This window comes from Mauremys mutica, chromosome 8, assembly GCF_020497125.1.
Source record: "Mauremys mutica isolate MM-2020 ecotype Southern chromosome 8, ASM2049712v1, whole genome shotgun sequence".
NCBI classification, from domain to species: domain Eukaryota; kingdom Metazoa; phylum Chordata; order Testudines; family Geoemydidae; genus Mauremys; species Mauremys mutica.
In genome coordinates, this window is record NC_059079.1 from 11,011,095 (window position 1) to 11,037,955 (window position 26,861).

At 44.6% G+C, this 26,861-nt stretch overlaps 2 protein-coding genes across 8 annotated transcripts in view; one reads left to right on the forward strand and one right to left on the reverse strand.

Annotated features, from left to right (window-relative positions):
* Positions 1 to 565: 565 nt before the first annotated feature.
* Positions 566 to 20,850, reverse strand: ECHDC2 (enoyl-CoA hydratase domain containing 2). Of its 3 annotated transcripts, none has more exons than XM_045027821.1 (10): positions 20,803 to 20,850; positions 10,969 to 11,036; positions 9,024 to 9,111; positions 8,378 to 8,464; positions 6,629 to 6,721; positions 4,573 to 4,629; positions 3,984 to 4,171; positions 2,624 to 2,674; positions 2,257 to 2,304; positions 566 to 1,272 (listed from the first exon to the last, which is right to left on the reverse strand). In XM_045027821.1, exons 2-10 carry the CDS (start codon positions 11,017 to 11,019, stop codon positions 1,195 to 1,197), a joined length of 741 nt encoding a protein of 246 aa, XP_044883756.1. In that variant the 5' UTR covers positions 11,020 to 11,036; positions 20,803 to 20,850; the 3' UTR covers positions 566 to 1,194. The 3 variants fall into 3 exon arrangements, with proteins under 3 accessions (XP_044883756.1, XP_044883757.1, XP_044883754.1); XM_045027822.1 differs by lacking the exon at positions 20,803 to 20,850 and adding an exon at positions 14,204 to 14,225; XM_045027819.1 differs by lacking the exon at positions 20,803 to 20,850 and adding an exon at positions 13,646 to 14,185.
* Positions 19,948 to 26,861, forward strand: part of SCP2 (sterol carrier protein 2) — a 49,950-nt gene continuing 43,036 nt past the window's right edge. For 2 of the 5 annotated variants that reach the window (XM_045027814.1, XM_045027815.1), the window contains exon 1: positions 20,308 to 20,494. In XM_045027814.1, the coding sequence (XP_044883749.1) occupies positions 20,444 to 20,494 (51 nt within the window). In that variant the 5' untranslated portion in view covers positions 20,308 to 20,443. Of the gene's footprint in view, positions 20,228 to 20,307; positions 20,495 to 26,128; positions 26,233 to 26,861 lie in introns of those variants that run through there. The other 3 variants (XM_045027817.1, XM_045027816.1, XM_045027818.1) reach the window with 3 other exon arrangements.

The following is a 26,861-nucleotide window of genomic DNA, read 5'->3' on the forward strand; positions in this document are numbered from 1 at the left end:
CTCATCTCACTGTTTATATTTCAGGTGAGTCAACTTTCATTTTCAGATTGTTAAATCTAAATATTGCAGCATTAGTAGTATAGGGCACTCTTTAACTGGTTTAATTTAAATTATTGAAGTCTTTCAATTGTTAAGAGTCTTTAAACAAACTTATTTGGGGGCACAGTTTTTAAAATTCCAGAGATCTGCTCCTAGAAGCTATTGTAGCAGTTTCAAACACCTAGCTCGGAACCAGGAAACTATTAGTTTGTGAACTGTTGTTTTGTTTTTTTTAAAGCCTTGTAGCTAGCTGCCTATTAACTATGTATTCCAGCTGTTGTCTCGGACTCCTAGAACTTAGTGACGTGTACGCTATATTTCTAGTTGGCAATTTCAAACTGAGTAAAGTAGTTTCAGGTACTACTCCTGCCCTGGCCAAGTTGATATTTTTTAAAATAGAAAAATGTTAGTGAAAAATATATATTTTTTGTAAAAAGGGAAGTATTTACATGGAAACTTCTGGTTGTAATATTACAGCAAGTTACTGGTCCTTGCCAGCACCAAGTACGTCTCAGCAAATCACACAAAGAATTAAGGCACAGTTTATTTGTGGTTTACATACAATACAAAGAGGAAACAAAGTAACTTTGCATTAAAAAGACTGGTAGTGAGTTCTGTAAGTAATTTAGGCCCGATCCCATGACCAACAGCGATCTATGCTTTCCCTTTCAGGCCTGAACACCCACATGTACTAGGTATAAGAGGCTAGTTTGGGCATTAAACTTATTTACCCATTTGGCCTATCTGTTGTAGTTACAAGCAGGTATAGTGCCTACTTAAAATGAACTGAGAAATTCTTTCAGCTGGACCACGGTACTGGTCTTTCATTACTGTGAACCTGGTCTGGATTTGGGCCAGTAGCAAAAGGCTTTGTCTCTCCTGACAGTTTAGTGTACAGTCTCAGTCTCCCATATGATTTTAATCATTCATAGCCTTACTATCTAAAAAGTCTTGTATTTCTGTTAATGAAGCTGTTCAATACCTTAATTATCCTTGTAAAACTGTCTTCTATGGAGTGTCCAGGAATGTAGCAGTGTCCAGGGCAAAGAATTAAGCTTGTAGAATATTTAATAATTTCCAATACGTTTAAGGTTGTGCACCTCCATTTTACTTCCTAAAGAATCATGCCCTGGAATAAGGAAAATCCTTGGAAGGCTATTCCCCAATAAACTGGGGTGGACGTTTCTCTCTGAAGGCAGCCATTCCTTCCTGGCGGTCTCTTGTAGGAATATTCTGCATTAAAATAATAAAAGCAGTTTATTTTATTTTAAAGTTAGGCAGCCAATACTGAATTGAAATCACTGTCAATATACTTAGAAGTAAAAGCTTTTATGGATATTAAATGACCTTTCTTCCGGGATATTGAACTGTCACATCTTACAAGGAGGAAAAGGTTAAATAACTTTCAGTGCAAGGCATAGCACCAGTACTTGATGCAGTCCAATGGACAATGCCATTGAATTTAATGGCACTGTCCTCCATTATGTGTAGTAAGGTCCATAAGCCCAAAATAACGCCTTTTGAGGATAAGAAAATATTCCACTGGAAGAGAAGTCTTACATGCTCCTGAAATATTGTTTTCAACCTAACCAGAAAACCTTCTGATACATACAGTACAACAGGAATCTAGCTCCCAAATCATCACAATGTACGGGCCCATGCTAGAAATTGTATACATGGGTCCATATGGCTAAATCTAGTAAAACCTGCAATTCTTATTCAGTAAGATGATCAAGTTAGGGCCTTGATGGACCAAGTTCAGTCTGAGGCAGGTGCAGGAGTCCAACTAGCATTCAGAGGAACCCTGTTAATGGGAAGGTAGAACTTAAATCCATGTTTAAGGGCTTGGCCTATACAAGAAAATTATTGTGGAATAAGTCAGGGTGTGAATTTAAAACAGAACAGTTATGCTGCAAAGACGGCATGGACACTATTATTCCAGAGTAAATGTGTATATATACACCTTTTTGTGATTTAAGATTGAATCAGTTCAACTAATTCAGAAGTGGATTAGAGTAAGTGTGTCCATAGATGAGGTTATTGCAGGATAGTTATTCTGCAATAGCTACAGTACAGACAAGCGCTAAGGGACTACAGTAAGTTTTCAAATGTTTGAATGAGTTTTAGCCATTAAACGCATTATCTCATGGAAGTTGAGGCTATTACAGTATTTAGGAAATGTACAGTGTGATTTTAAAAAAAAGATTGATAACATACCTGTGCATAACACATTCCCTCAATAGCCATCCCCGATGCAATATCCACCTGAAGGGAAAAAGTGATCTCTGAAGCACACAGCATTCAAACTGCAGTACCCTTGAGTATTTTCCATGATTAAATGTCAGAGTTAGTATTAAATTACTAACTCTAACCCTAGCATTACTGTTCTAGTATTTACAGCTAACGTGGAGTCAGACTCCTGCTCTACCAAACTGTTAATTTTGTTCATGCCTCAGGAGTCACTTACAAAGAGACTGATCCCTTATTGAAAACAGGGATTAGAATCCATTTACAGAACTTTCTTCATGACTGTTCTAAACATTTTTACGAGTGGCTCTTAAATTTTTGAAAATAAAAAAGTTACCTCTATCCCTCTGTTTATTGCCAGTTTACCCATTTTCACAGCGATGGGAGCCTTTAAAACAAGAAAGATAACTGAAGTCACTTCAGTGTACACTACAGTGCAGTAGTTCAGAGCTTCCAAGGACAGAAGGGACCATTGTGATCTAGTCTGACTTCCTAACAGTCCATAGAACTTTCCTAAAATTATTTTTTCTTCCAAATAGAGCAGGGCAAAATGTTTTGCGCACAGTTTTCAGCAAAAGAAATAAAGATTTGGCAACAGCAAGACTTAAAATTCATGTTTAGGTCTTTTTTTTGACAAGGAACTGCCCCCCCCCTTAAAAAATGAAAAATTTTATTTCAGTATTTTCAAAACAATGTTTCAACTTCTACCTTTTTTTTAAAAAGGTCATTTTAAAATGGAGGAGTTTAAATTGTTTGTTTTGACAATCTGGAAATTTTGAAAAATAATTTTCAGTTTAACTCAAAACAATTTGTTTTTTTGTTTTGTTTTTATTTTTTTGGAACTGTCAAACTGAAGTCAGTTATTCACCCAGCTTTTTCCAAAGGCAGTCTCTTGTCTTCAGGAGTTTGCAGTAAAGCTAATACTATATATAGCCAAAAAAGCTAAGACTGTCTACAGTTCATAATAGAATGTACTTTTAAGTATTCAAGCCAAAGTTTTCAGACTTGAGTGCCTAAATATGCATTCTTGCCTAAATATATGGCCTGACTGTCAGAGGTACTGAGCACCCGCAGCTTGCACTGAAACAGCGGCAGTGCTAAGTACCACTGCATGACAAATTAGCAAGACAAAAAGCAGATTGAAAGTTATCACTTTTACGCTGGATGTGTACAGTGCCACCACTTTAGAGAGAGCAGTCCCAGTACAGTGTTATTTCAAACAGTGTACGATGGTCATATGTGTTTGATGCACAGAATAATAATGTTCTATGTTCTAATGCTAAGGAACCATTAGTTGTGTCTCCTACCATTCCTAATAGAAGTAAAATACAACAGCTAATGGAGTGGGAGAAGATGAAGGCTATTTTGATGGAGTCATTCAGATCCCATTCTGGAAAAGGAAACAAAAAAAATATTTTTGTTTCTCACACTAATTTCAAAGGTCTAATTTTCAAAGCTTGCCTCCTTTTTGCTGGTGTAAGCAATGACAACTAGAGGTCTGATTGTGCCCACAAATCAACTAGTAGATGTCTACATTGCATCATTTGCACTGAATTGAATTTGCTAAAAGTGAGATTGGGTTGAAGATGCTTTAAGAAAAATAAGTCCAAGATTTTAATATTTCATAGAAAGAGGTAAGAAGCTAGCTATGTCCCACAAAGTAGCCAAAACATATGAGCCAAATAAACAATACTGACCTGAGGAAGAATTTCTTTAGCTAAGGTTAATGCTCTCTGGTAAGCAGCATCCCCTTCATCATTCTGTGGCACTGTGTGGTTTACTAATCCTATTGAGAGTGCTTGTTGTCCATCAATCTGTCTGCCAGTGAAAATGAGTTCCTTAGCAAGCCCTATTCCAATACAGCGGGGCAGGCGTTGGGTTCCACCTTAAGACAATACACCACATTAGGGTTTTCTGAGAAACAAATAGCAAAAACCACTCAAATATGTGTTACCTGTTTATACATGTGAAAAACCTGGTGTTTTAGTAGTACTATGGCCAGTCAGCTGAGGAGCTCAACATTTCACACATTAAGTCACAGCACCTCGGTGGAGTGAACAAGTATTCACGCCTTGTATAAAGGGGAAAATGAAAGGGTGAAATGGTCTTCCTAAGATCACAAGAAGTCAGTAGCAGAGCTCAGAAACTCTGCAATTCTGACTCCCTGCTCCTTGCACTGGCTACTAGATAACACTTCCTTTGTATATAAAAGGATTTTCAAGTACCCTACAGTAAAATTCACATGGAGCTGTGAAAATATTAGAAGATTTAATGAAGATAGTTTACCTGCACCTGGAAGAAGTCCTCTGGTGGTCTCAATCAGGCCCATTTTAGCTGATGAAGCTATTTTTAAATAAATAAGTTACTTTCTCACAACAGAAGATAGCTGTTAACATTACACTAAGATCATTTTCACTCAGAGAATGCCAGTGGATGAATCCCACTAGAGCAGGGGTAGGCAACCTCTGGCACGCATGCCAAAGGCGGCGCACGAGCTGATTTTCATTGGCACTTAGCGCAGATCCTGGCTACCGGTTCGGGGGGCTCTGCATTTTATTTTAATTTTAAATGAAGCTTCTTAAACATTTTAAAAACCTTATTTACTTTACATACAACAATAGTTTAGTTATATATTATAGACTTACAAAAAAAGACCTAAAAACGTTAAAATATATTACTGGCACACGAAACCTTAAATCAGAGTGAATAAATGAAGACTCAGCACACACTTCTGAAAGGTTGCCGACCCCTGTGCTAGAGTCAATGGTGTCAAGTGGCTACATTCCTTTCACGCTAAACATGCATCAGTTTGTATTGTAAGGTATCAAAAATGCAACTAAAATGAGTGTGACTGCAGTGAGTAGTCACATTCTGCGATTTGTGTGGACTTGCTTATGACTGGGGCACACTATTTGCTGAGCAAACTAGAGCTACGGATCTTGGCCTAAACACTTTCTCTCTCTCACACACACACGTTTGCTCCACAAAAAGAAGAGAAATTTTGATGCCAGCTTTTGCTGAAATAAAAGTCTCTCTGCCTATCTAACACCTTAGCACCAGCTGGAAAGTGATCTTTGTGCAAAGTTTATTGTTAGCATTCATTCAGTCTGGGCATCCTGCAGCTAGACTCTCCATTCTCAACTGAAGACCAGCCTCAAATGCTAGTTCTTATTGAATTTTTTAAGACATAAGCTGTTTAAGACAAACAGCTTTGAGGTGTCTGTTGTACAATCAGAAAATGTATCTTTTAAAGGAGCATTAAGTTACCAAACTGCCATTTTGGGAGATTTCAGGAATAAGATAGGCCAGGTTACAACATTAACTTCAGGAAGCCAGAGAGGATGGGTGCTACAGTCAACCAACCCCAGCTACAAGTTAGGTGATGAGGAGCCTGGACATAAATATACTTTGTAGCTGACTGCTTCCAGGAAATTTGGCATTTTTTTCCCCCAGGAAAAAGGGGGCTAACGGTGTGATATGAAGATTCAGAAGGGAGGTAGGAATTAAAGCATTTTGCTAACTTTAAAAAAAAACCTCACCCATTAATTTATATGCTGCGTTTACTAGAGATATTAAACAAGAAGAAGGAAATCTGGTAGCACTGTGAGAGTTATATGGGGACACGGATTCCAAAGGCAGGGTGCACTGAAGAAGCTGCAGTTCCTCACTGGACTGGGAGCCTCTAGAAGAGATTCTTACTCCCCATTGAAATGGATGCAAGTGGGGAGGTGGTTTTGGTTCTGTCTGAATTAGGCTTGGAATTAGCCTGAGATCAGACTTGTGCACACCAGGTCACTGGATGATAAAGTAAAACTGTCATAATTCAACTTGTCACATGACCTGAGATAATGGAGGTGTTTTGAAAAGAAATAGCAGCTCTCTGATCTTGTGCAAGTTACAAGTACATAGGGATGGCCCAGTCCCTCTGCTGATGTACTTTCTAAAGGGTCTGTTCTCAACAATGTGCAGGGACCTCACTGCTAAAAGTAGGTTAGACCAAACCAGAATTGATCAGTCACCCAATAAACCTGCTGTTAGTGGGCATTAACCATATACCTCTACCACCAACAGGAGATTAACCCCTTCAAAAAGAATTTTAGTGTAACTCATATTGATACCTCATCTAAAATTGTTTTCCCTTTTAAACAAAAGACATTTAACTATTTGAGACAGCTGTATGTCACCAAAATTTTAGGCAAATGCCTATTCATTTCCTACATTACACAAGTTCCTGCCTTAGCTTATCAGAAAGGGAACCAAACAGCCGTTAGCTTACTTTCAAATGTTGTTTAACTAAAACCAGTAATTACTTTAAATATCCCATATTTGGCAGTGCACATACCTGCTATTCGAAGATCACATGCCAATGCCAATTCCAATCCCCCACCCAATGCATAGCCTTCTATTGCAGCTATTGTGGGCATAGGCAGTGCAGCTATTAAAGACAAAACAGATTTGAAAGTTTAATTACAGGAGCGGTTTTTCAGTGAGTGTTTCATGTAATTACATCTCAAATGTTCAAAGTTTGGTATGATGCTACAATGATTTCAGTAAGTCAAAAGGAACAAGGAAACTGTCTTCAAATGGTAAAAAGTTGTGCTTTTTTCCTTCCTCCTCCTCAAAAATAATTCCATATTATAAAGCACTGAAATGTAAAACAAAGGTTGTTTTCCTCAAACTAAAGCTCTGCCTCCTTGAAATGGAGATAACTGGATGTTCACATTTAGTGTGTTACAATGAAACAGTCAATTAACAGATTCTAGACTCTGAGGCACTCTCCATGTTCCACTTTATATGGCTACAAATGGTCAGTCCCTACTGCTGTCCAATTCGGCTGACCATTACATGCTGCATTTAGTATGTTTATGAACATTCCGTAAGCCTCCCAACACTTGTGAGCTAGGTGAGTATCTCTCCCATTTTAAAGTTGGGAAAGTATGGTCAAGTATGTCTTGCAAAGAAAAAACAAACAAATCACACTGAGTGAATAGAAAAGTTGGGAACAGAATCCAGAAGTGTTATCTTGAAGTTCCTGGTTCTAACTACTCAACAACATTCCCTCAAACATCCCTTGGTGCTTTGTAACATGAAAGTCCCATATGGGTGCAGGTATTTTGGATAATACATTTATCTTCTTCTTACTGTTACTTTGATTGATATTCTAGTCAGATTCATTTGTTTTAAACATCTAGCTAAAATATCTCCCTCCAGGGACAACAGAACAATTCATTAATACAAGAAGAGAACTGAGTGCTGGTCTACACTGCGGGGGGAAAAAATCGACCTAAGATACGCAACATCAGCTACGTGAATAGTGTAGCTGAAGTCGAAGTATCTTAGATCGATTTACCTCTCGTCCTCACGGCGCGGGATCGACGTCCGCGGCTCCCGCTGTCGACTCCACTACCGCCGTTCGCACTGGTGGAGTTCCGGAGTCAACGGGAGCGCTTTCGAGGATTGATATATGGCGTCTAGATGAGATGCGATATATCGATCCCCAAGAAATCGATCGCTACCCGCCGATACGGCAGGTAGTCTAGATGTACCCTGACTGTGCAAATCCACACTTCTTGTCTAAAAAGAGGTAAAATCTTCAGAGGCTAGTCCAACTAGAAATTGACTCAATGATCCAAGCTCCTTTACTATTCTACATAGGTTCTTGTATCACACCTATCCCTGTAGTATCTGAGCACCTTCCAGTAACACGCATTAAGTGACATGACTAACATCTGTCATGTATGGTTCATTCTTTCATATCCTCTCCCACTGAGGGAGAACTCTGTGTGCTATGAAGTGGTTGGTTTTTTTTGTTTTGTTTTTTATAAAGAGTGTATTTGCTGCTCTAATTTCTCTTAGAGAAGGTAGCTACAAGAAGCGCACCTTGCACTTGGAGCAGAAGATAGTCCTTAGTTCCTTAGACGGAAGTTCATTCCACAGTCTCGGACCAGGCCCCAAGAACCGTCGCTTGCATGGACGAGTTTTACCCTTTTAGGGAAGGTATCCTTATAAAGTGTCCCTGATATAGCACCACTGACTTCCCCCCACGGTGTGGACATATATAGAAATATATGTTTTATAACTGATCATTTACCAATTTCATCCATTAAACTTCTCAGCCTGTGAACAAAGTGTCCAACCTCTGTATCATTCATTTGTGCACGCTCCTTTAAGTCAGCACCTAAAGTGTGGAGGAAAACAAAGAAGTCAGTGACAGAAGAAAGGTACCAGGCAGTTGAACAGCAGTGCTTGATGTGACTATGCAGGAGAGTCAAGTTCAAAAGCAATCTTGGAATGCCAACTCTCTAGACTACTGGAGTTTAGATGCAGCATCCCTGGAATTAAAGCATTCATGCTTTAAGAATGGTTGTGGAGTGCTCTGCTCTGTTGTTGTGTTTTTTAGACAGTCCTATGCCTAAGGAGGTTAAATCTCAAAATTGCAGGGTAGGGGCCCTCCTATGAGCAGCCGATGGGTCTAACTGGAAAGAAATGGTAATATAAAGAGAGAAGAGCTAGTCTTCAAGTGTAGCTTGCTCTGCCTGCTGAGGTCTCAATTTCTAAAGCAGGGAGTTACATATGCCTAGCCAGGACAAGGCAATGGTTTGTTCCTTGTTACCCCACAAAGTCAAACTGATTTCTTTACATTTGTTTTTACCTCTGTTGCTTAGCAGTCTAATCTGCATAACATAATTTGAAGGTATCTGTTTTTAATATCAAGTCACAGAACATTTGTTACATACCTGCACAAAACACGCCTTTTACTTCACTTTTAAACACTACCACGCGGATCCTTTCATCACAACGGAGACTTTCTAGAACTCTGAATAGCTAAGAGTTTAATCAAGAAGAGGAGTTAAGAAAAACAGTGTGTCAAGCATCTAAATTGCTATGCATGTTTAAATGACTGAAGACCCCTATATTCTGATAAAAGTTTAATTTCCTTGTTCTCTGTGGGCATAGGGATCTCTTAGAAAGCCAGCCTCAAGGATGGTCCTTGCTCCACACATGGTTTCTACAAGCCTCTCCTGAAACGCTTAGGATTCCCCTCTTCTCAATCCCATCCACAGAGGTTTTTCTGCATCCCTGACTGTCCTTCCTCTTCAGAGTTACGCAAGGCTTCCTCTGAAACAGGTCAGTCCCCAATTTGACCAGAGGGGTTGCTTATGACCAACACAAAGTCTCCTCTCCCCAGGGACTAAGCTGCCTTTTGACTACTCCCAGCCCCTGCTGGCCTAGCAACAAAGGACATAACCTCTAGTCTCAGACTTGGATCTCACACATGGTACCTCACCTCAGTAGGCCTAGACCATCAAGCTGAACCCAGCAGGGCTGCCCTGGGGAGGGGGGCGGGGGGCAAGTGGGGCAATTTGCCCCGGGCCCCGCAGAGGCCCCCACGAGAGTTTTTCGGGGCCCCTGGAGTGGGGTTCTTCACTCACTCCAGGGGCCGCGGAAAACTCTTGTGGGGCCCGGGCCCCTGGAGCTTCTTCTGCTCTGGGTCGTTGTCGGCAATTCGGCGGCAGGGGGTCCTTCCGCTCCTGGGTGGAAGGACCCCCCCCGCCGCCAAATTACCACCGAAGCGGGACCTGCCACCGAAGTGCCGGGTCTTCAGCGGTAATTCGGTGGCAGGGGGCTTCCGCTGCGGGTCTTCGAGGCACTTCGGCGACAGTTCCCGGAGTGGAAGGACCCCCCGCCACCGAATTACTGCTGAAGCGGGGGCCTTCCGCCGCTGAAGACTCCAAGCCTCCTGAATCCTCTGGGCAGCCCTGGAACCCAGCCCAAGTTGTTAGGCCCAAACAATGGACCTACATGAAGAGCTGCTTTGGGGTGAAGTTCTGATACCTTCCAGACACCTTCCATTTGTTGATTTTGAAACCCAGTCCTACTGCAGGACAGATATTAAGGAAACCAAACACACAACTGGTTGTTAGTGAATGAACCTGTGTAAATTCACTGTTAAATATACAATTTACTGGTAGTCTGATTAAAATAAAATAATGTACTAGATACAAAAAGGATTAGATTGCCAATAGTAAATACCAGGGAGATTTCTGAAAGTAAGCAAGATGGGACCATTCTGAAGGCACACATATTTTTTGCCGTAACAATCATGGCAGCATCTCTTTAAGTGGAATCATTTAGTGTTGTTATAAAAGCCAGTCAAATCTTGCTCCCTACCCAGAAATATTTTGGTAGTTCAAAGTTCTCCTGTTAGGAGATTAACAACAATAAATTCTTGCTTCTTATTTTGGTGCATCTCTGATCTGTGAGTTCATTTTCCCTAGCAGGCAACACAACATGCTCTAAGTTTTTCCTCTTTGATAGACAGTGGAAACCTGAGATCATGAATGTCCAGGAGCTCCTAGTGCCCCAAGATATGGGGAAAAGGAGACGCTGCAGCTCTGGAAGGCTCATCCAACAAAAATGTAGCAGTGTCCCCATCTGTAAAATGGGAGTAACTATGCTTAACCTATTTTCCAGCCTTTTTAGAGTGGTGAGAATTAGTTTGTACGTGTAAAGTCTTACATATTATTAAAAAAAAAAAAGCCAGAATTACAAAGTGATTGGGTGCTTAAGTTTTCTCTTCTGCAATTACTATGGCCATTTTACTTCTACAGGATACATTTAGACACTGATCACAATAGTAAACAATATTTAGTCTAGAGATAGAGAAGCAGATATACTTACTTCATTAACAAGTACTCTTCCCAGTGAATTTCTGGCATGGGCTCTGTTCATCAGGATTTCAGCAATTCCTTTAGTAAAAAGGAGCCAATTTCAGTTACATTTTGCTTAAAGATACAATTTATATTTGACATGGCCAGTCTTCTTAGAACAACAGCCCCAAGTACTATAACTCTTATTTTTTGAGACTTTGTATAAAGATTTTTTAAAATATAAAGTAGGCTGCTTAAGTGAGTGAGTTTTAAATGGAACACGCCAGACCACATTGTGAAATTCAGCACTACAGAATCATTGCGAGGTTACATAATACTGAAAAAATGTAGATAAATAATCCTTTAACTTAAAAGTGGACCTCTTGTCCAACTTGGCAGTTCCAAGTGTTCTTCACATTTTTTTAAATCTAAGAACAGAATGGATCCATGTAACAGTTCCATTTTGCATGCTGTTCTGCTTTCCCCATACTGTCTTCCTGCTTGGATTAGCTGTTCAGGTATTTTCCTTAATGGAGACAACCTTCTTCCCATACCTACTGCTTACAGGAGAAGAACAGCACAAACTGGACAATATCAGTAATGGTTCACTGTCCAGAGCCATCTGGAAAATGCAAATCCATTTCTCATAACTAAGCCTTTTGTGTAATCACTAGTTTAAGAATCAGGGGCCTTATTCAAAGGTTCTCAAAGTCCAGCAAAAAAAAGGCAACACATTGTCCGTAGAATATTATCATACAGCTTCTCCGTGTCACGTTGTTCTTGAAAGAAAAACAGCCTGAGAAGTGATGTGCTGTAGCAAAGCCATTTCCAAAGTTCTCACTGGTGCAGAACAGAAAGGGGACATGGTTTCCATTTCCAATACCCCACACATTCTGTGAGAGTGGGCATTAATAAACTTCCTCATTTATTTACAGGCATTTCTATTGTGCTCATCACCTTCTGAGTGTCTCACGAGTGAGAATGAATAGGTCTCCCATCATCACAGGATGTTGTGAAGTATCACCCCCATTTTACAGCTAGGGAAAGCAACGCAGAGAGGTGAATTGACTTGCCCAAGGTCACACAGGAAACTTGTAGCAAAGCAAGAAATGGAAACCAGATCTCCTGTCCCTAGTCCTGTCCAGCTCCAAATTTGCTCTATGATCCTGTTGCTGCTGTACATGAAGAGCCACAACAAAATATACGATGTTGGTATTTTCTACACTGCTGGAAGATCTGTACATTTAAACCACTGCTTTTGTGACTGGCTGGTTGGCGTGATATCACCATCGACCAAATGGAAGAGAAAAGTCAACTAGCAATAAAGATGTGCAACAGCTGGCACAGGGCTACAATGGAAGCTAGCACTATGACAACTGTACAAAACCAAAATACTGCAGAAGACGCTAGAGAACCTGTTTTGCAAATCCCAGAACAAGTTAACCTCCTTGAAAGCTTGTTGTGTGGAAATCTTACCTTATCCTCAAATTGACCTGCAACTCTTCTCCAACCCTAAGGTTATCCCACCTTTTATTACTGCACATTACTGACATCAGAAAAAAAATAAACAGAGTGAATGTAGAGAACAGATTATTTATATTCAAGTTCATTGCACGCTTCCTGCACAGCTCTTTTCCTGGTGCCCATCTGTGTTGGGTCTTTGTAGTTGTACCAAGGAGCCAACTGTGGACCAAATAAAGGACACCATGTAGGACAAAAAGATTATAGAGAACTTTATGAAATTTGCAACCTGAATAATCACCTTAACATGGTGTTTCAGCCCAAGCATAAATCAGTAAAGTTCCAGCTGCACTATAGAAAAACTAACCTATCATGGGTGCTTGTTACAAGTCGTTAGTACCACATATATGTAGAATATAATTTTTTCCTGTAGAGTAGATGGATCTGAACAGTGTTTCAGCCAACTTCCTGAATTACACTGAAGTCTTGCCAAGTCTGAGATTAAAGCACTGTTCAAGGTGACAGTTGGAATAGGTTTTGTCCCTTTGACACAGGGTCAGGAGCTACCCAGTTGTAACCAGAGCCTCTAAGCTTTTCAGAGGTAGATGGGAATTGTTTTTTGCACCATCTCTGCTATCTATCTACAGATAAATACATACAGTTTGACAACAGCTCTGGTACAATATTCCTGGTTCTGCTTTGTTACAGAACATACTGCCGATATGGCCCATAGGTACTGTGTGGATAGGCCCAGAGTGCATTAGAAATGGGTTCAGGATGAAGGCCGGGGCCCCTCTCTAGCTGGCCTAATGCTCGTAATGATCTGGCTACTGTACAGTTTACTCCTGCCTATACAGACCTGGCAGGGTCAGCTCATGATCGGGCACATGATTATTAGCAGCTGTTAAACTGGACTGTGTGTTTTGTAGCGTAGCCTGGGGCTTCCTCTGTTTCTGGATTGTTGCAACTTCCCTGGAGAACAGCCGCAGTTTCACAGTCTGCCCATTTCAGGGGAGGATTTGCCAGTTGCGATTTCGGGGTAGGGAGGGGAGAAAGCAGAGTTACTTCGTGTAGCTCGGAAAACATTTTTGTGGGCCAAGACTTGAGTAGCGCAGGGGGCAAGGTAGGGGGATGAGAGCGGATTCCCTCCCGCAGCTACCTCCATTGCAGGGGAGGAAGCTGCCTGGCCAGCACCGGACTTGCTACTTCTCCCTCCCATGGGACTGGAGGGGTGGCTCTAGACTCACCGCTGCTTCCCCCGCCGTGCACATTGACCAGGATCTCCTTCCCCCCAGACGAGGATCTCTTGCTGTGGCCGCCGGCCCCTCGGGGGTGCGGCGCGGCGAGCGCCCTGCACCCAGCGGCAGCTCTCCCCAGCCGGAGCATTGTGCTATTGTTCAAGGCTTTCAAAGCGACGGCGGCGGCTGCTTCCTCCTGCACCTACCTCCAGGTTTGGGGAGAAGCTCTGCTGCGCCACCCTCTGGCGGAAATGCTTCCTGCAGCCTCCAGAGGACAGGGGAAAGTAGGACCCACCACGCCAGCAAAATTGCAACTGGGCTTGGCTCTGATTTAATAGGAGCCGGAGGCAAGACCCACTGTCCTACTGGGAGAAAGGGGGCTCAGAAAAGGTTGCTGATTTATTTAAATTATGGTGGGAAGCTACGATCAGAAATGGCAGGAAATACTGAGGGACTGCAAGGAGAGGTGACAGGTTATATAGACCTGAAGCATTGCTCTGTGTGGCTCAAAAACTTTTCTCTCTCACCAACAGAGACTGATCTAATAAAATATATCATCTCACCCACCTTGTTTCTCAGGTTCTATGAGAGGCAGTTGCTATCTACAAAATCTATGGCTTTGATCTTGCCACCCTTTAAGCATTGCAGGGGTTCATTAAGGACTAATTAACTAATTTGTCATTAAGGACTAAATAACTCATTTGGGATCAGAATTAATTAATTTAGAAAGAACATGGAAGTTAATCCAGAAGGAAAAACTCACTGTATCTATACATTTTTATAAAAAAAAATTAGTCTATTTGTGTGTGTGTGTGTGTAAGGAGTGATTAGCTGACATGAGAAACAAAAAGATCTACAATTTATCTGAAAAAAAAAGCTAGTCATTTAGGCCCAGATCCTTAACAGTATTTAGGCACCTAACTCTCAAAGGATCTGAGTCTTAATCTCTTTGTGCTACTCCCCCATCTGCCAAATGGGGGATAAAACTTCACAGCGGTGTTAATAATAAATAATAATAATATAATATTATGTTGTGCAGATTCATTAGTGTTTGTGAGATGCTCAGTTGCTACAATGATGGAAACAACATAACTCCATTAATGCACAGGACTAGAAGCCAGGAACTGCCTTTCTGTCATAGGATATGATTTACTCCTCATAATTTATAGGGGAACAATACCACCCTGAGTTCTAATCTTACATCTGACTTCTTTTGTGAGCTTGAATAATTCACTTACACTCACTGCCTCAGTTTACTTATAAAATAGGGATATTAATACTTACCTACTAACACAGGTGTGTGTTGATTAATTAACAAATATCTGCACAGTGCCAAGTATGATATTAATTATTATTATTATTGAGGAATGTATCAATTGTACAACATAACTTTTCAGAGCTGTACAATTAATATTTGAAAATTTAATAATTTGGTAATCTGGCTATCCATTTTTTTCTAGGGACATTTCTGCCAAACTTGCTATTTGAATTTGACAATAGTTACAGATTGCAAAAGGCTCTTTAAATTTCCTTGTTAGAGCTATTTTGCAGACCTCATTCGGAAAACATACCATATCAGATAATTAAAGTTAACTAATAAAAAAAGTCTCAAACCAAAAAGTCCAGCAAAATATGGAAAAACTGACAGCTGCAAAAATGTATAAAAATACACAGTACATTTTTCCTACTCACCTGCACCATACCTGTCTTCCTTATCAAAGGAAGGATTTACTATATTGAGGAGATACTCAGCATCAGCTGAAGATTATTATATATGACTAGGCAATGTACTTCTTACATCTGCATGTAAAATCAAAGACTACAGTTCTTACAGAGCTTTTGACCTTGCATGTTAGCTACTCAGCAAGCAACTGCATTATTTTTTGTAGAACAGAGTGGCTCACCCTTTATCCTTTAATTCTAAAACTCAGATTATGTCTTGTAAAAGACCCAAATTAATTTCTCAGATGTTAAAAGAAAATTTTCAATGTTACTGTATTAGGCTTTGATGCTGCAATGAGACCTGCATGAGTAGACCCTTGCAGTCACATGGAGACCCACTGAAGTCAATATGGTTCTGCATGGGTGCCAGGGTCTGCCCACACAAAACAGTTTGCAGCTTCAGGGCTTTTGCAGCATGAATGCGTATCTTTATATATTGGTTAGGTTCTTGTTTGGATAACTTTTTTGCTTACTTCCAGTTATTAGCACAGGCCTGGGAATAGTGTTGGTTAGTTAAGTGCTGGTTTCATCAGACCAGCAGAGGGGGAATTTGATATATTATTTTCAGGTATGTCACACCAATATAGTGACTTAAAAAAACCTGAAGGATAGAGTGCTGCCATTTAACAATATTTTATAGTATTTAGAATCTAATTATAATCAAATTAAATCTATCCATCCATAGCATTTGTAATGCTTCCATCACTATAGGAACTATAGTGGTATATATGATACCTCCCCTGGCCATTCCTTAATGTACAGTCCCCACAAGAAATACTCAGTAAATAAGGTGAGATCTCTTTAAAGTCAGATGAGTTCTCACTCTCCATTTGTCAGATGGATCTTATATATATTTCTCACACATGTACCTGTTTTTAGTGTTTTTAGTATCTAGTGATTAGTGCAGGAGACTGCAAATCAGTACACCTAGGTTCTAATCTTGACTTTGCTAATAGTTTATGGGTTTTTTTATTTACAATTCTGATGCTTTGAAAATTGATCCAGGGCTTGAAATAAAAAGGGAACACTCTTTTAAAAATTATGCTGTTAGTTTAATAAGTACAGCAAAAAGGCAAATTGAAAGAGATAAAATATTTACCCCGTGAGTTCTGAATAACTCGGTGGTTGCATATTCACCCTATAACTTAACTGAGCACCTGATCTAGTTTGTATTAAATATCCTGTTTTTCGAGGTCATACCAGATGATTTAATTAAATTGATTGTTGTGAGGACACTGTCCACTCTCTAACCAGGGGGAATTTGAGAACTGAAAATGTGTACATGCTGGAGCATCTCTGCAGCACTCTTAAGTGCATCTCCTCTCTGTTGCCTTGCTCAGAGCCTCCTCCTATCTGCCACAATATTCCCATTTTGATCACCCCATACCCACCTTGACCTCCTTTCAGTTGCCAAATACTCCCAGTCCCCCATAGTGGTAATTTTCATCTCACTCATTAGAGTCCTCCCCTAAATGGTTCTTTCAATGGCTCTGTCTGCTACCCTCATCTCTCTCCAGCCCAGATCCTGCAACTGATTCTGAATGGGTCATCCCGGCACCCATGAGGAATGCCAGTGAACTCAACAGAGGCCCATAGGTGCAAAGGTCACAGCACTTTAACACCTTGTAGTCTGGAACAGATTTATTTATTTATGGGGGGGGGGGAGTGTTAAAGAAGGAAAGGAACTTTCCATTCAAGTGAAAAGAAAGCTCTTCTTCCCGAAATAACCCCTTGCTGATTCCCCCACCAGGGCCCCCTCAGGCCCAGCTCACTAGTTACATGCATCTGTCCTTACAGCTGTGTGTGACTATTAAACAGAACAAGCCGAAGAGTCCTGCTCTCAGTGGAGCTTTGCTAGCACACTCTCTGGCCAGGCCAGCAGAAAACTCCCTCTCTTGTGCTGGGCAGGGCACCCTTCACAAGTGAATGACCCTGAAAGCTGCGGGCTGCCTAGCTATCCCCTCACTGCATTGGCAACATTGACATCTTGCGTGGCCAGGGACACTGAGCCACCTGCCAGCCGCCACCTTTGGCCAGTACTGGGTTTACCATGGTGCCAGTGGCTCCATAGTGCCAGGCCCAGAGTCAGAAGGAGAAAGTTGCCCCACCCTGCCTCTTCCCACCCCTGTTCTGCCCCACCCCCACCCCTTCACCCCAAGCCTCCTCCCTGAGCCACGTGTCCCAGGGGACTGCAGCAGGGGTTGGATCTGTCCTGCACTCACCGGGTGGCGGGAAGTGGAGCGATCCAGTCCATTCCGCTCCTCTGGCTCCCAACCGTGCCACTGGTGAGTGCTGGGGGGTGGCTCCTTCCCCAAAGTCCAGGAGCCAGGGGAGCAGAGCAGAGCAGGCTGGGGCCAGGTCACTCCACTTCCCACTGCCCTGTGAGTGTGGGGTCAGGCCTGCCCTGCAACCACCGGGAGGCAGGAAGTGGAGCGACTCGGCTCCAGCCCGCTCTGCTCCACCAGCTCATGCTGGGGGGCGTTTTCCCCCCTGCCCCCCCAAGCCTGGGGAGGAGATGGAGTGGTGGGGAAGGGGCATGGGATGGGGAAGAGAAGGGGGCAGGAGGGAAGTGGGGGCTGAGGGAAAGAGGCAGTGGGGAAAGAATGGGGTGGGAGGAGGAGGAGGAGATGGAGTGGTGAGGAAGGGGCATGGGATGGGGAAGAAAAGGAGATGGGGCAAGTGGGAGTAGGGGGGAAGCTGGAGCCCAGCATGCGGTATCCCCTTGGCAGAAGCTGGGGCTCCCGTTAAGCAGGTCCATTGAACCGCACCCTGACAAGCCCTCCCTCCCCTGCATCTGTACCACCCCGATGAGCTCCCGCAGACAACCTCCCCACTAGGCCCCAACCACCTGCACCTGGACCCCCACCCAAATGAACCCCACCTCTCCTGCACCTACAGCCCCCTTGCTGAGCCCCAAACACCTTCACCTGGATCCCCTGCAGATAGGGTGACCAGATGTCCTGATTTTATAGGGACAGTCCCGATTTTGGGGTCTTTTTCTTAAATAGGCTCCTATTACCCCACACCCCCATCCCGATTTTTCACATTTGCTGTCTGGTCACCCTACCTGCAGAGTCACATTGACCCTGCACCTGGAACCCCCAATGAGCTTCTGTGCATCCAGATCTCCCACTGAGCCAGCCACACTCATATTGTCCCACAGAGAACTCCCTTACTGGATGCCCCCACACTAAGTCCCTCTGCACTTGGATCCTGCTGCTGGGCTGAGCCTGTTCACCCACACCTGCTGTGCCTGGCATGGGGGGTAGGGCCCAAGGGTGTTTCTGGGGCAGGCCTGGCCCTTGCACTGTGTCAGGGATGGGTGCAGCCTCACTGCCGCATCCCTGTCCGGGGTGGGGGGCTGCTGGGTAATCTCCCACCTCCATGTAACCAGTAGCCTGTGCTCCCCACTGCCATTTTGGAGCCTCCACATTTATTTATTGACAAAATTTGCAGAATTTTAAAATATTGTGCACAGAATTTTTAATTTTTTGGTGCAGAATCCCCTCAGAAATATGAGATGCTGTGCAGCTGTGATGGTGGGACTGTGAGGAAGGTAGTGAGCAGTGGGGAGGTCTATGGGCGGGGGGCACTGGGAGAGCGGTATGATGTGCAGGGTGCTGTGCAGTTATGGCGGGAGGCCAACAGGGGAGGTCTCTGGGAGGGGTGGGGACTGGGCATAAGGGTTGGTAGGGTGACCAGACGAGATGAAGAAAATATTGGGACACATGGGGGATGCGGGGGGGGGGGTCTGCTGGCGGAGCAAAAAAAACCCCAAATCCCCAAAAAACCCAAGTGCTGCCAGCGGAGCGAAATATTGGGACAAATTAGGGTGGTTGTCGGGATGCGCAGGGGCAGCTCTAGACATTTCGCCGCTCCAAGCACGGCGGCATGCCGTGGGGGGCGCTCTAGTCCCGCGGCTCCGGTGGACCTGCCTGCGGGAGGTCCACCGGAGCCGCGAGACCACAGCGCCCCCCGCGGCATGCCGCCGTGCTTGGGACCAGCAGACCCTGCAACCGGCAGAGCGCCCCCGGCGGCATGCCGCCCCAAGCACGCGCTTGGCGTGCTGGGGCCTGGAGCCGCCCCTGGGGATGCGGGACAACCACCCAAATATTGGGACAGACCTGATTTTATCGGGACGTCTGGTCACCCTAAGGGTGGGGCACTGGGCAGGGGTGGTGTGGTGCCAGCCCGGCCTCAATGGGAAGGGGCACGCTGGCAGCACAGGGCTGGGCAGGCCAGTGTGCCTGACAGCTGCAGGTTTGTAAAGGGGGCCCTCCTGCTGCGGCCCCGCTGTGCCTCATCGCCCCAGCCCGCCCCCTTCCCGCGGGAGACTGACCTTCCCGCCCCCTCTGCACCTTGCCCCCGGGGGCCCACAAATAGATTTGGCGCGGGGCCCACAAATAGTTAACCTGGCCTTGCCTCTGGCGGAGGTTAAACATTAACAGCGGGCGCCGGGCGGCGCAGACCGCACACCCGCAGGCCACCCCCCCCCGGGTCCCCTCAAGCGTTCCCAGCCCAAGGCCCCGCGCCAGCCCTTTGCGGGAGGCGGCACGCGCCACGGCCGGCGGTTAACGCTCCTCAGAGGGCACGCGGCCGCCACGGGCCGGTCCCGGGAAAGGGGCTAGGCAGCCGGACACCGGCGCAGCCCTCCAGCCCCAGCTCTCGGCCTTGGTTGGAGCGACCCCAGCAGAGGCCCGACCCCCATGGGCCCAGTGGCCGGATCCGCCCTGTGGCGGCGCCGCTCTGGCTGTGCGACTCCAACTGCCCTTTCTACCACTGACCCCGAGGAGACCTCGCCCTCCTCCCGCCCCCGCTTCCCGAATGAAAAGCCGATGAAAGGGACAAGGGGCGGCAAGGAAAGCACGGGTTTGTTATAAGGGCGCTGCCCCTTTAAGAGAAGGGGCGGGGGGAAGAGGCAGGAGAACTGCGCCTACCCATCCCCTTCTCGCCCCTCGACCTTTGGCTCTTCTCGCCCGGCAGTAAGGGGTGTGGCTGCGGGATTGGGCGACCCGTCCTCCCGGCTGGCTAGCGCCCGCGCCCTTTTCGCCCGGTAGCGGCTCGCGCTCCCCTCACAGCGGCAGGATGGCCCCGTTCGACAGGAGGGTGTTTGTGGTGGGAGTCGGGATGACCAAGGTACTCAGGGGGCCCCGGCTTTGCCCCCACCCTAGGGACCCTGCGCCTCCCCCGGGCGCCTGTCGCCTGTGTCTCTGCCCCCTTCTCTGAGGGGCTCGGGGGAGCCGTGTCCGCCCCAGCGCTCAGCCGGCTCCGGGGCTGGACAGCGGAGATGGGGGGCTGGTGCCGCTGTCACCCTCCGCCCCACAACGCCTTTCCCGTACGGACGCGGCCCACTCCCCCCCGCCTCACAGCGAGTCCCTGGGTCCCTAATTATGTAGCTGCGCCCCTCTGCCGTGGGGTTTTAACTGCTACCCGTCACCTAGTACCTGGGCTAGAGTTACCGGATCGCCAGGGTGAAAAAGCCAGTGTGTGTGTGTGTGTGTGTGTGTGTTTGCATATATAAAACAAAGCCCCGCCCATGCGGACGGTCCGATAATCTGGGCACAGGACGTTTCCCTTCCCCCATCCCTGAATGCACTGAGGGGATGAGGCTTGGGGCCATTTCCCTGTGCAGCAAACGGCTTGGACTCTTCTCATGCTTCAACCTCATGCCTGTCTCCCAGAATGGTTTTCGGCATGGCTTGTCTGCCCCCTGCCTCCAAACTGTCCTGATTAATATGTGGCCCTCCCAGGGCCGGCTTTAGGCCAATTCAACCAAGGTGTACCAGGGTGGCCCGGCTTCCCCAGGGGTCAATTTAAAGGGGGGCAGGGAGCCGCTGGGACCCACACATGTGCACACCGCTAGGGTGACCAGACAGCGAGTGTGAAAATTCGGGACGGGGGTGGGGGGTAATAGGAGCCTATGTAAGAAAAAGACCCAAAAATCAGGACTGTCACTATAAAATCGGGACATCTGGTCACCCTAGCACACCCCCAGGGAGTGGCAGGGACCCACACATGTGAAACGGAGTTCAGTTCTAGTTCAGGTCCATCATTTTAAAAAAGAACTTTAGGTAGGGTTAACATACATCTGTATTTTCCCGGACCTGTCAGGCTTTTTGGTTCTTAAATTTTCCTCCCGGGAAAATACAGACATATGGTAACCCTATTGGTACAAAAAATACATTCTGTGGCACATCCCTTAAATCGGAACTTTTTATAGGGAACCGGTTGTTGTTGTTTTTTTAAGTCATCCCTGCCGGGGCCACGCCAAAAATGTTCGAATTGGGCCCCGCACTTCCTAAAGCCGGCCCTGGTCCCTCCTCCCCCAAAGGTGGAGCCAAGCATAGTCCTCTCTTTTCGAGTTAGGGGTGCATATAAGAGAGGAATGTATTTTTCTGGATTTGACAAAATCCAAAGACTTTCTTTGGTGAGTTGATAACTGAAATGGATCTACTTGCCCTTGTTAGAGATCCATTCACAAGTGGCTAGTCCTCAGGAAGAGACCATCCAATGCATTTTTGGAAGAAGTGCTTTAAAACTTGTTAGTTTGCATGTGTAGTAAAATATATAATCTTTTCCAATTAAGCTACTGCTTGTGGCACTGTAGACATGTGGAACGCCATAGTGCACCAATGAAATATTTTCTGTATCTACAATAATTTAATGTAAAACCTATGGGGCTATTGGGAAAAAACGTAATTGCACACCTCCATTGTTCCAGAGGTTTAGACTTTTGTTTACACTTAAACCTCTACAGCGGCACCGCTGTAACACTTCAGTGTAGACCAGGAATCAGCAACCTTTGGCACGCAGCTCTCCAGGGTAAGCATCCTGGCAGGCCGGGCCAGTTTCTTTACCTGCCGCGTCCGCAGGTTCGGCCGCTCACGGCTCCCACTGACCGCGGTTGGCCGCTCCTGGCCAATCGGGTGGCGGGAAGCGGCGCGGGCTGAGGGATGGGCTGGTCACTGCTTCCTGCAGCCCCTATTGGCCTGGAGCTGCGATTGGCTGAACCTGTGGATGCGGCAGGTAAACTGGTGATCCAGGAGTTCACGTTTGTTACTGGATTGATGGAGTCTAATTATAGAACATATCGCCTGTTTGGGATGTCTGCCCTGTTTTTGACAGCCTACCCTGAGGTGGGCGCTCACAGTCACGAGCCACTTCATAATCATAACAGAAATTAATAGGCAGCAGGTATAAAACAAACAGAAGGAAGTACTTCTTTCCACACAGTCAGCCTATGGAACTTGTTGCCGGAGGATGTTGTGAAGGCCAAAAGTATAATTGGGCTCAAAAAGGAACTGGAAAAGTTCATGGAGGATAGATCCATAAGTGGCTATTAGCCAAGATGGTTAGGGTTGCAACCCTATGCTCTGGGTGTCCCTAAACCTCTCACTGCCAGAAGCAAGGACTGGTCAATTGGATGGTTTGCTTGATAATTGCCCTGTTCTGTGCATTTCTTCTGAAGCATCTGGCACCGGCTACTGTCGAAAGACAGGATACTGTGCTAGGTGGACCATTGGTCTGACCCTGTAGAGCCATTCTTATGATAATTTCATAATATCAACTAGAATTCATAAGTCATAGATAGGTTCTCCAAAGCACCCACCCTCACCCCAACGTATCACTTATTTCAACGATTCTTGAAACTTGGTAGTTTTAGGAGAGTGGTGGACTCTTTACTGTCTATCTAATCCCTTTCTTGTAAAATGCACAAAGATGAATTCTTATTTGTTAACCATTGTTTCTGTTAAACTAATTCAAGAACATATGTTTTAAATATGTAGTGTAAATGCATAATTTATGGCTAGCTCTTCAGCATTAGCCAAGTTTGCAGTCTGTTGAGAAGTCCTGCATGATGACAGTTTGGCAGTGGAAGACCATATTAAATTTTGGATGCTTAATATTAAGGTTTCAAATACACTGGAATTAAGTTTTATTGAGGTATCTTATAGGCATAGGCGCCAACTTTCTCCGGCGCTGGTGGATGCCCACAGCCCCACGCCCCTGGCCCTGCCCCCATTCCTACCCCATCCCCAAAGTCCCCTCCCTAATTCCGCACCCTCCCTGCTCCTATTGGATCCCTTCCCCAAATCCCAGCCCCGCCTCTTCCCCCAGCGTGCCATGTTCCCCCTCCTCCCCTCTCCTTCCCTGCCCCACGAATCAGCTGTTTCGTGGTGCAAGCGCTGGGAGGGATGTGGGGAAGCAGAATGCAGCAGCGCACTCACGGAGGAGGTAGAGGTGGAGGCGAGCTGGAGCAGAGGGGCGGGGCAGGCTACAGGGAGCTGCCGGTGGGTGCTGAGCTATGCTTATAGGTATCTTTTACTGTATTTAATCATTCAGCTACTAGTTCACTGTATATTTCTTATTTATAATAAACTTGCCCTGGTGGAGAAGGACTTATTTCCAACAGCAGTAAGACATTTTTATGCTTTTAGTAAAACGAGCATATGTTTCAGTTATGCTAATTTGAACTGCTGTGGAGATTGTAATAAGGCATTTTATAAATTAAAAATAAACTCAAAGTATGGGTAGAGAACTTAGAAAAATAAAGGATAATATGTCTTTTGTTTAAAAAAAAAAAAAAAAGCCTGAGAGGAAAAAGGGGCCTTGCACTATGCCTTAAAAGTCACCAGACTTGGATTTTGATAGAATAGTGGGGAAAGCAAATTCTAGAGTTGAAGGTCTTCTACTGAGAATACCCTATTGCTATCTTCTTAAATCTTTGACTCTAGAGGGTATCTGCTTGAGGAGAGAGAAGAAAGAAATGAGGTATGACAGTTGGTCTGTCACATAGCCAGGACCCAAGTCATACAGGATTTGGTAGATCAAAATCATTATCTTCTTGACAATTTGGCTGTATTTCTAATAACATTGTCTTAAGTCAGGTAAATACTATGTGAGCATATTCTTTGCACAGCTTTACCAGTTTTGACATAAATATCCTCTTCTAGTTTTTATCCTCTTTTAAGCAGACTGTTAATTATATTGAGTGGGCCAAAGAATATAGTTTTTGGACTGCAGTGAGAGCAGGATGAGGCCCCATGCGGTGTGCTCAAACAAAGGACTTGGAAAAGTTGTGTAGCTTGTCAGAAACCATGCCTAAAAGTCTCGTTAGCTTTTTGTTTCGGAGCCTTTCAGGATCATACAGTTGTACACTATTTGGCCTCATGGGAATATTTCTTTTGTCAATCTTTAACATGTTTGGCCAATAGATAAACATTTCATGTACCTATTATGACCATTTTCATAGATCATTTGTCATTAATTTGTCAAAAAATATAATAATGTCTTTGACTTAGTATAGGTCTGTATGTATCTCCATTGAACTACACACTTCATTTTGTTTTGTGAGCATCATCTTGGTTGTAAGACTAAACTGTGCCTTCCCTGTTATCTTTTTGCCTCCATCTTTGATTGACATTCTGAGAGGCCTTGACAAAGAGTTAACAGTGCACTGCAGAGTAATCAGGGGTCCTTAACTCTGGCAGTACAGTAGATATGCTATAGAGAAGTGGCGTTGAAGCAATGGGAAATCCTTAGCAGAAAAGAAGGAATAAAGACAAAAACTGTTAGAAGTTGTTCACTAAGCTAAGGGGAAGCCTTTTGATGCTGGACCTGAACAGCTCAAGGGAACTTGGTGCAGGAGAGGACCTCTGAAGATACTTACAAATCCAACAAATGCTCAAGAATGGTGGTGACTCCAAGGGATTGTCCACACTACAGAGCCTTTGCTGGCATGGCTATGCAGGCAGAGATCCCTAGCAAAACAAATTCTGCCAGCATAGCTATGCCACCACCTAGACGACATTACTTATACTGAATAAATTACTCTTTCATCAGCATAGTTGTGTCTACATCAAGGGTTTTGCTGCCATAGCTGTGTCAGCAACAGGGTGTGATACAGCTATGCTGGCAAAACTTTGTCATGTAGACCAAGCCTGAGAGAAGGAATTGCATACAGGTGTTCATTTTTTGCCTAGACCTGTGTCTCTCATGTGATTCATCTATGAGTAAAGTATGATTTGTTTAGAAATTCCTCTGCTACCTGCTTCAACTGTCACGTGGTCTTGGCGCTTATGACAGCTGGATTACAGAGTCCCTTTCCTTAGAAGTGGTACCAGAAGTCTGTGCCCAAGAAGCATACCTGAGAGGCCAAATTCTGCCCAGACACAGAGTTGCTTAAACGCATGTGGATTCAGTATGTAGATCCAAACACAACTTCATGGTGAGCATCTGGAAGAGAGAGTTTAGCCAGGACTGTGATAACCTCAATTAAAACATCAGTAGGGTCTGAGAAATTGCTAATATAGTAGTGTAGGTAGAGCAAGATCTTTTGAATAAGGGGTATTATTAAACGCAGAATGCTCTAAAGTACAAGATTGTACATGGATCCATTCCTTTTCACTGAATCTTTCTGGCCTTCATTACCAGGGTATTGGTATATGTTGTTAAAAAGAGGTTTTGGAAAATAGAGATAATGAATGTGAAGGGCTGGGATTGGGGCTATAAAGGTGAGCATATGCAGATGTAGAATCACATTTTGATATTGGTAATAGTGAACACAGATATTTTTAAAAACATTGGGAAGGGGATAATGGGTTTCACTTTTTTTTTTTAAGCAATTATGTTTCAGTAATGATCTAAACATGGAAATAAAATCTTTTGCTGACATATTTTCACTATTTATTAAACATTTGCATGTAGCACGTTTATGTTTGTCTCTTTATAGAGAGAACAAAAGTACAGTCGCTGCTGCAAGAATGAAGGCTAGACATAACTTGACACCTAGGTTATGATGCATAGTGAGTTGACATCAGGAATGGGAAGGGAGGCGTACACAAAATAACACTGAATTTGCTTGCTTTTGTAAGGTACATAGATATTTGCACATAGCCATAAAATTGTGTAAAAGGACAAAACCTTTGTCAAAACTTAGTGATGGTTATTAGTACTGTATTAATCAGTGAGAATGAAATTCATTCTGTCTGCGCCTCTCTCCTATTCACAAATCTGTCTTAACACAGAGCCAAGAACTCCCTGTCCAGTCTCTCCTTTCTGGCCAGTTCAGGGCCAGCACAGAGCACAGCCTTGGTTCTCGGGAGGAGATGAGCCTCGCCTGCATAGCCTCTGTTCATGCTATACCAGTGGTGTGCAAATGTTTCCAGTCACACCTCCCCCCCCCTGCCCTTACCATTAATGGAGTCTGTCTGTGTTCTCCCCTCGCCCCCCATTAATGCACATCCAAGGCTTCCTCAGCAGAGGAACTTGGCCTGAAGGCAGAGCTGGGGGAGGAACTGGGGATGGGGAGGACCTAGGACTAGAGGCGGAGCTGGTCTGGGGGCAGAGAGGGAATGAGGGCTAGAAGCATAGTGCTCCCTCCCTGTCCTCCATGGGAGCTGACCCAGGCCTGGAGGCAGAACAGGACTGGGGACTGAATGGGGCTGGGAAAGGAGCGAGACTGGGGGCAAAGCTGGGATGGAAGCATGGTGCTCCCTCCCTG

Bases quoted from the DNA above. Each gene is read 5' to 3' on its own strand.
- ECHDC2 (XM_045027819.1), bottom strand. From the start codon at position 13,784: ATGCTCCGGCTGGGGAGAGCTGCCGCTGGGTGCAGGGCGCTCGCCGCG. The intron at 6,722-8,377 runs GTAAATGATCAG...TGTCTTTAATAG, and splicing joins AAGTTTAATGGATGAAATTG to CTGCACTGCCTATGCCCACA. The intron at 4,630-6,628 runs GTATGTGCACTG...ATTTAAAAATAG, and splicing joins ATGTGATCTTCGAATAGCAG to CTTCATCAGCTAAAATGGGC.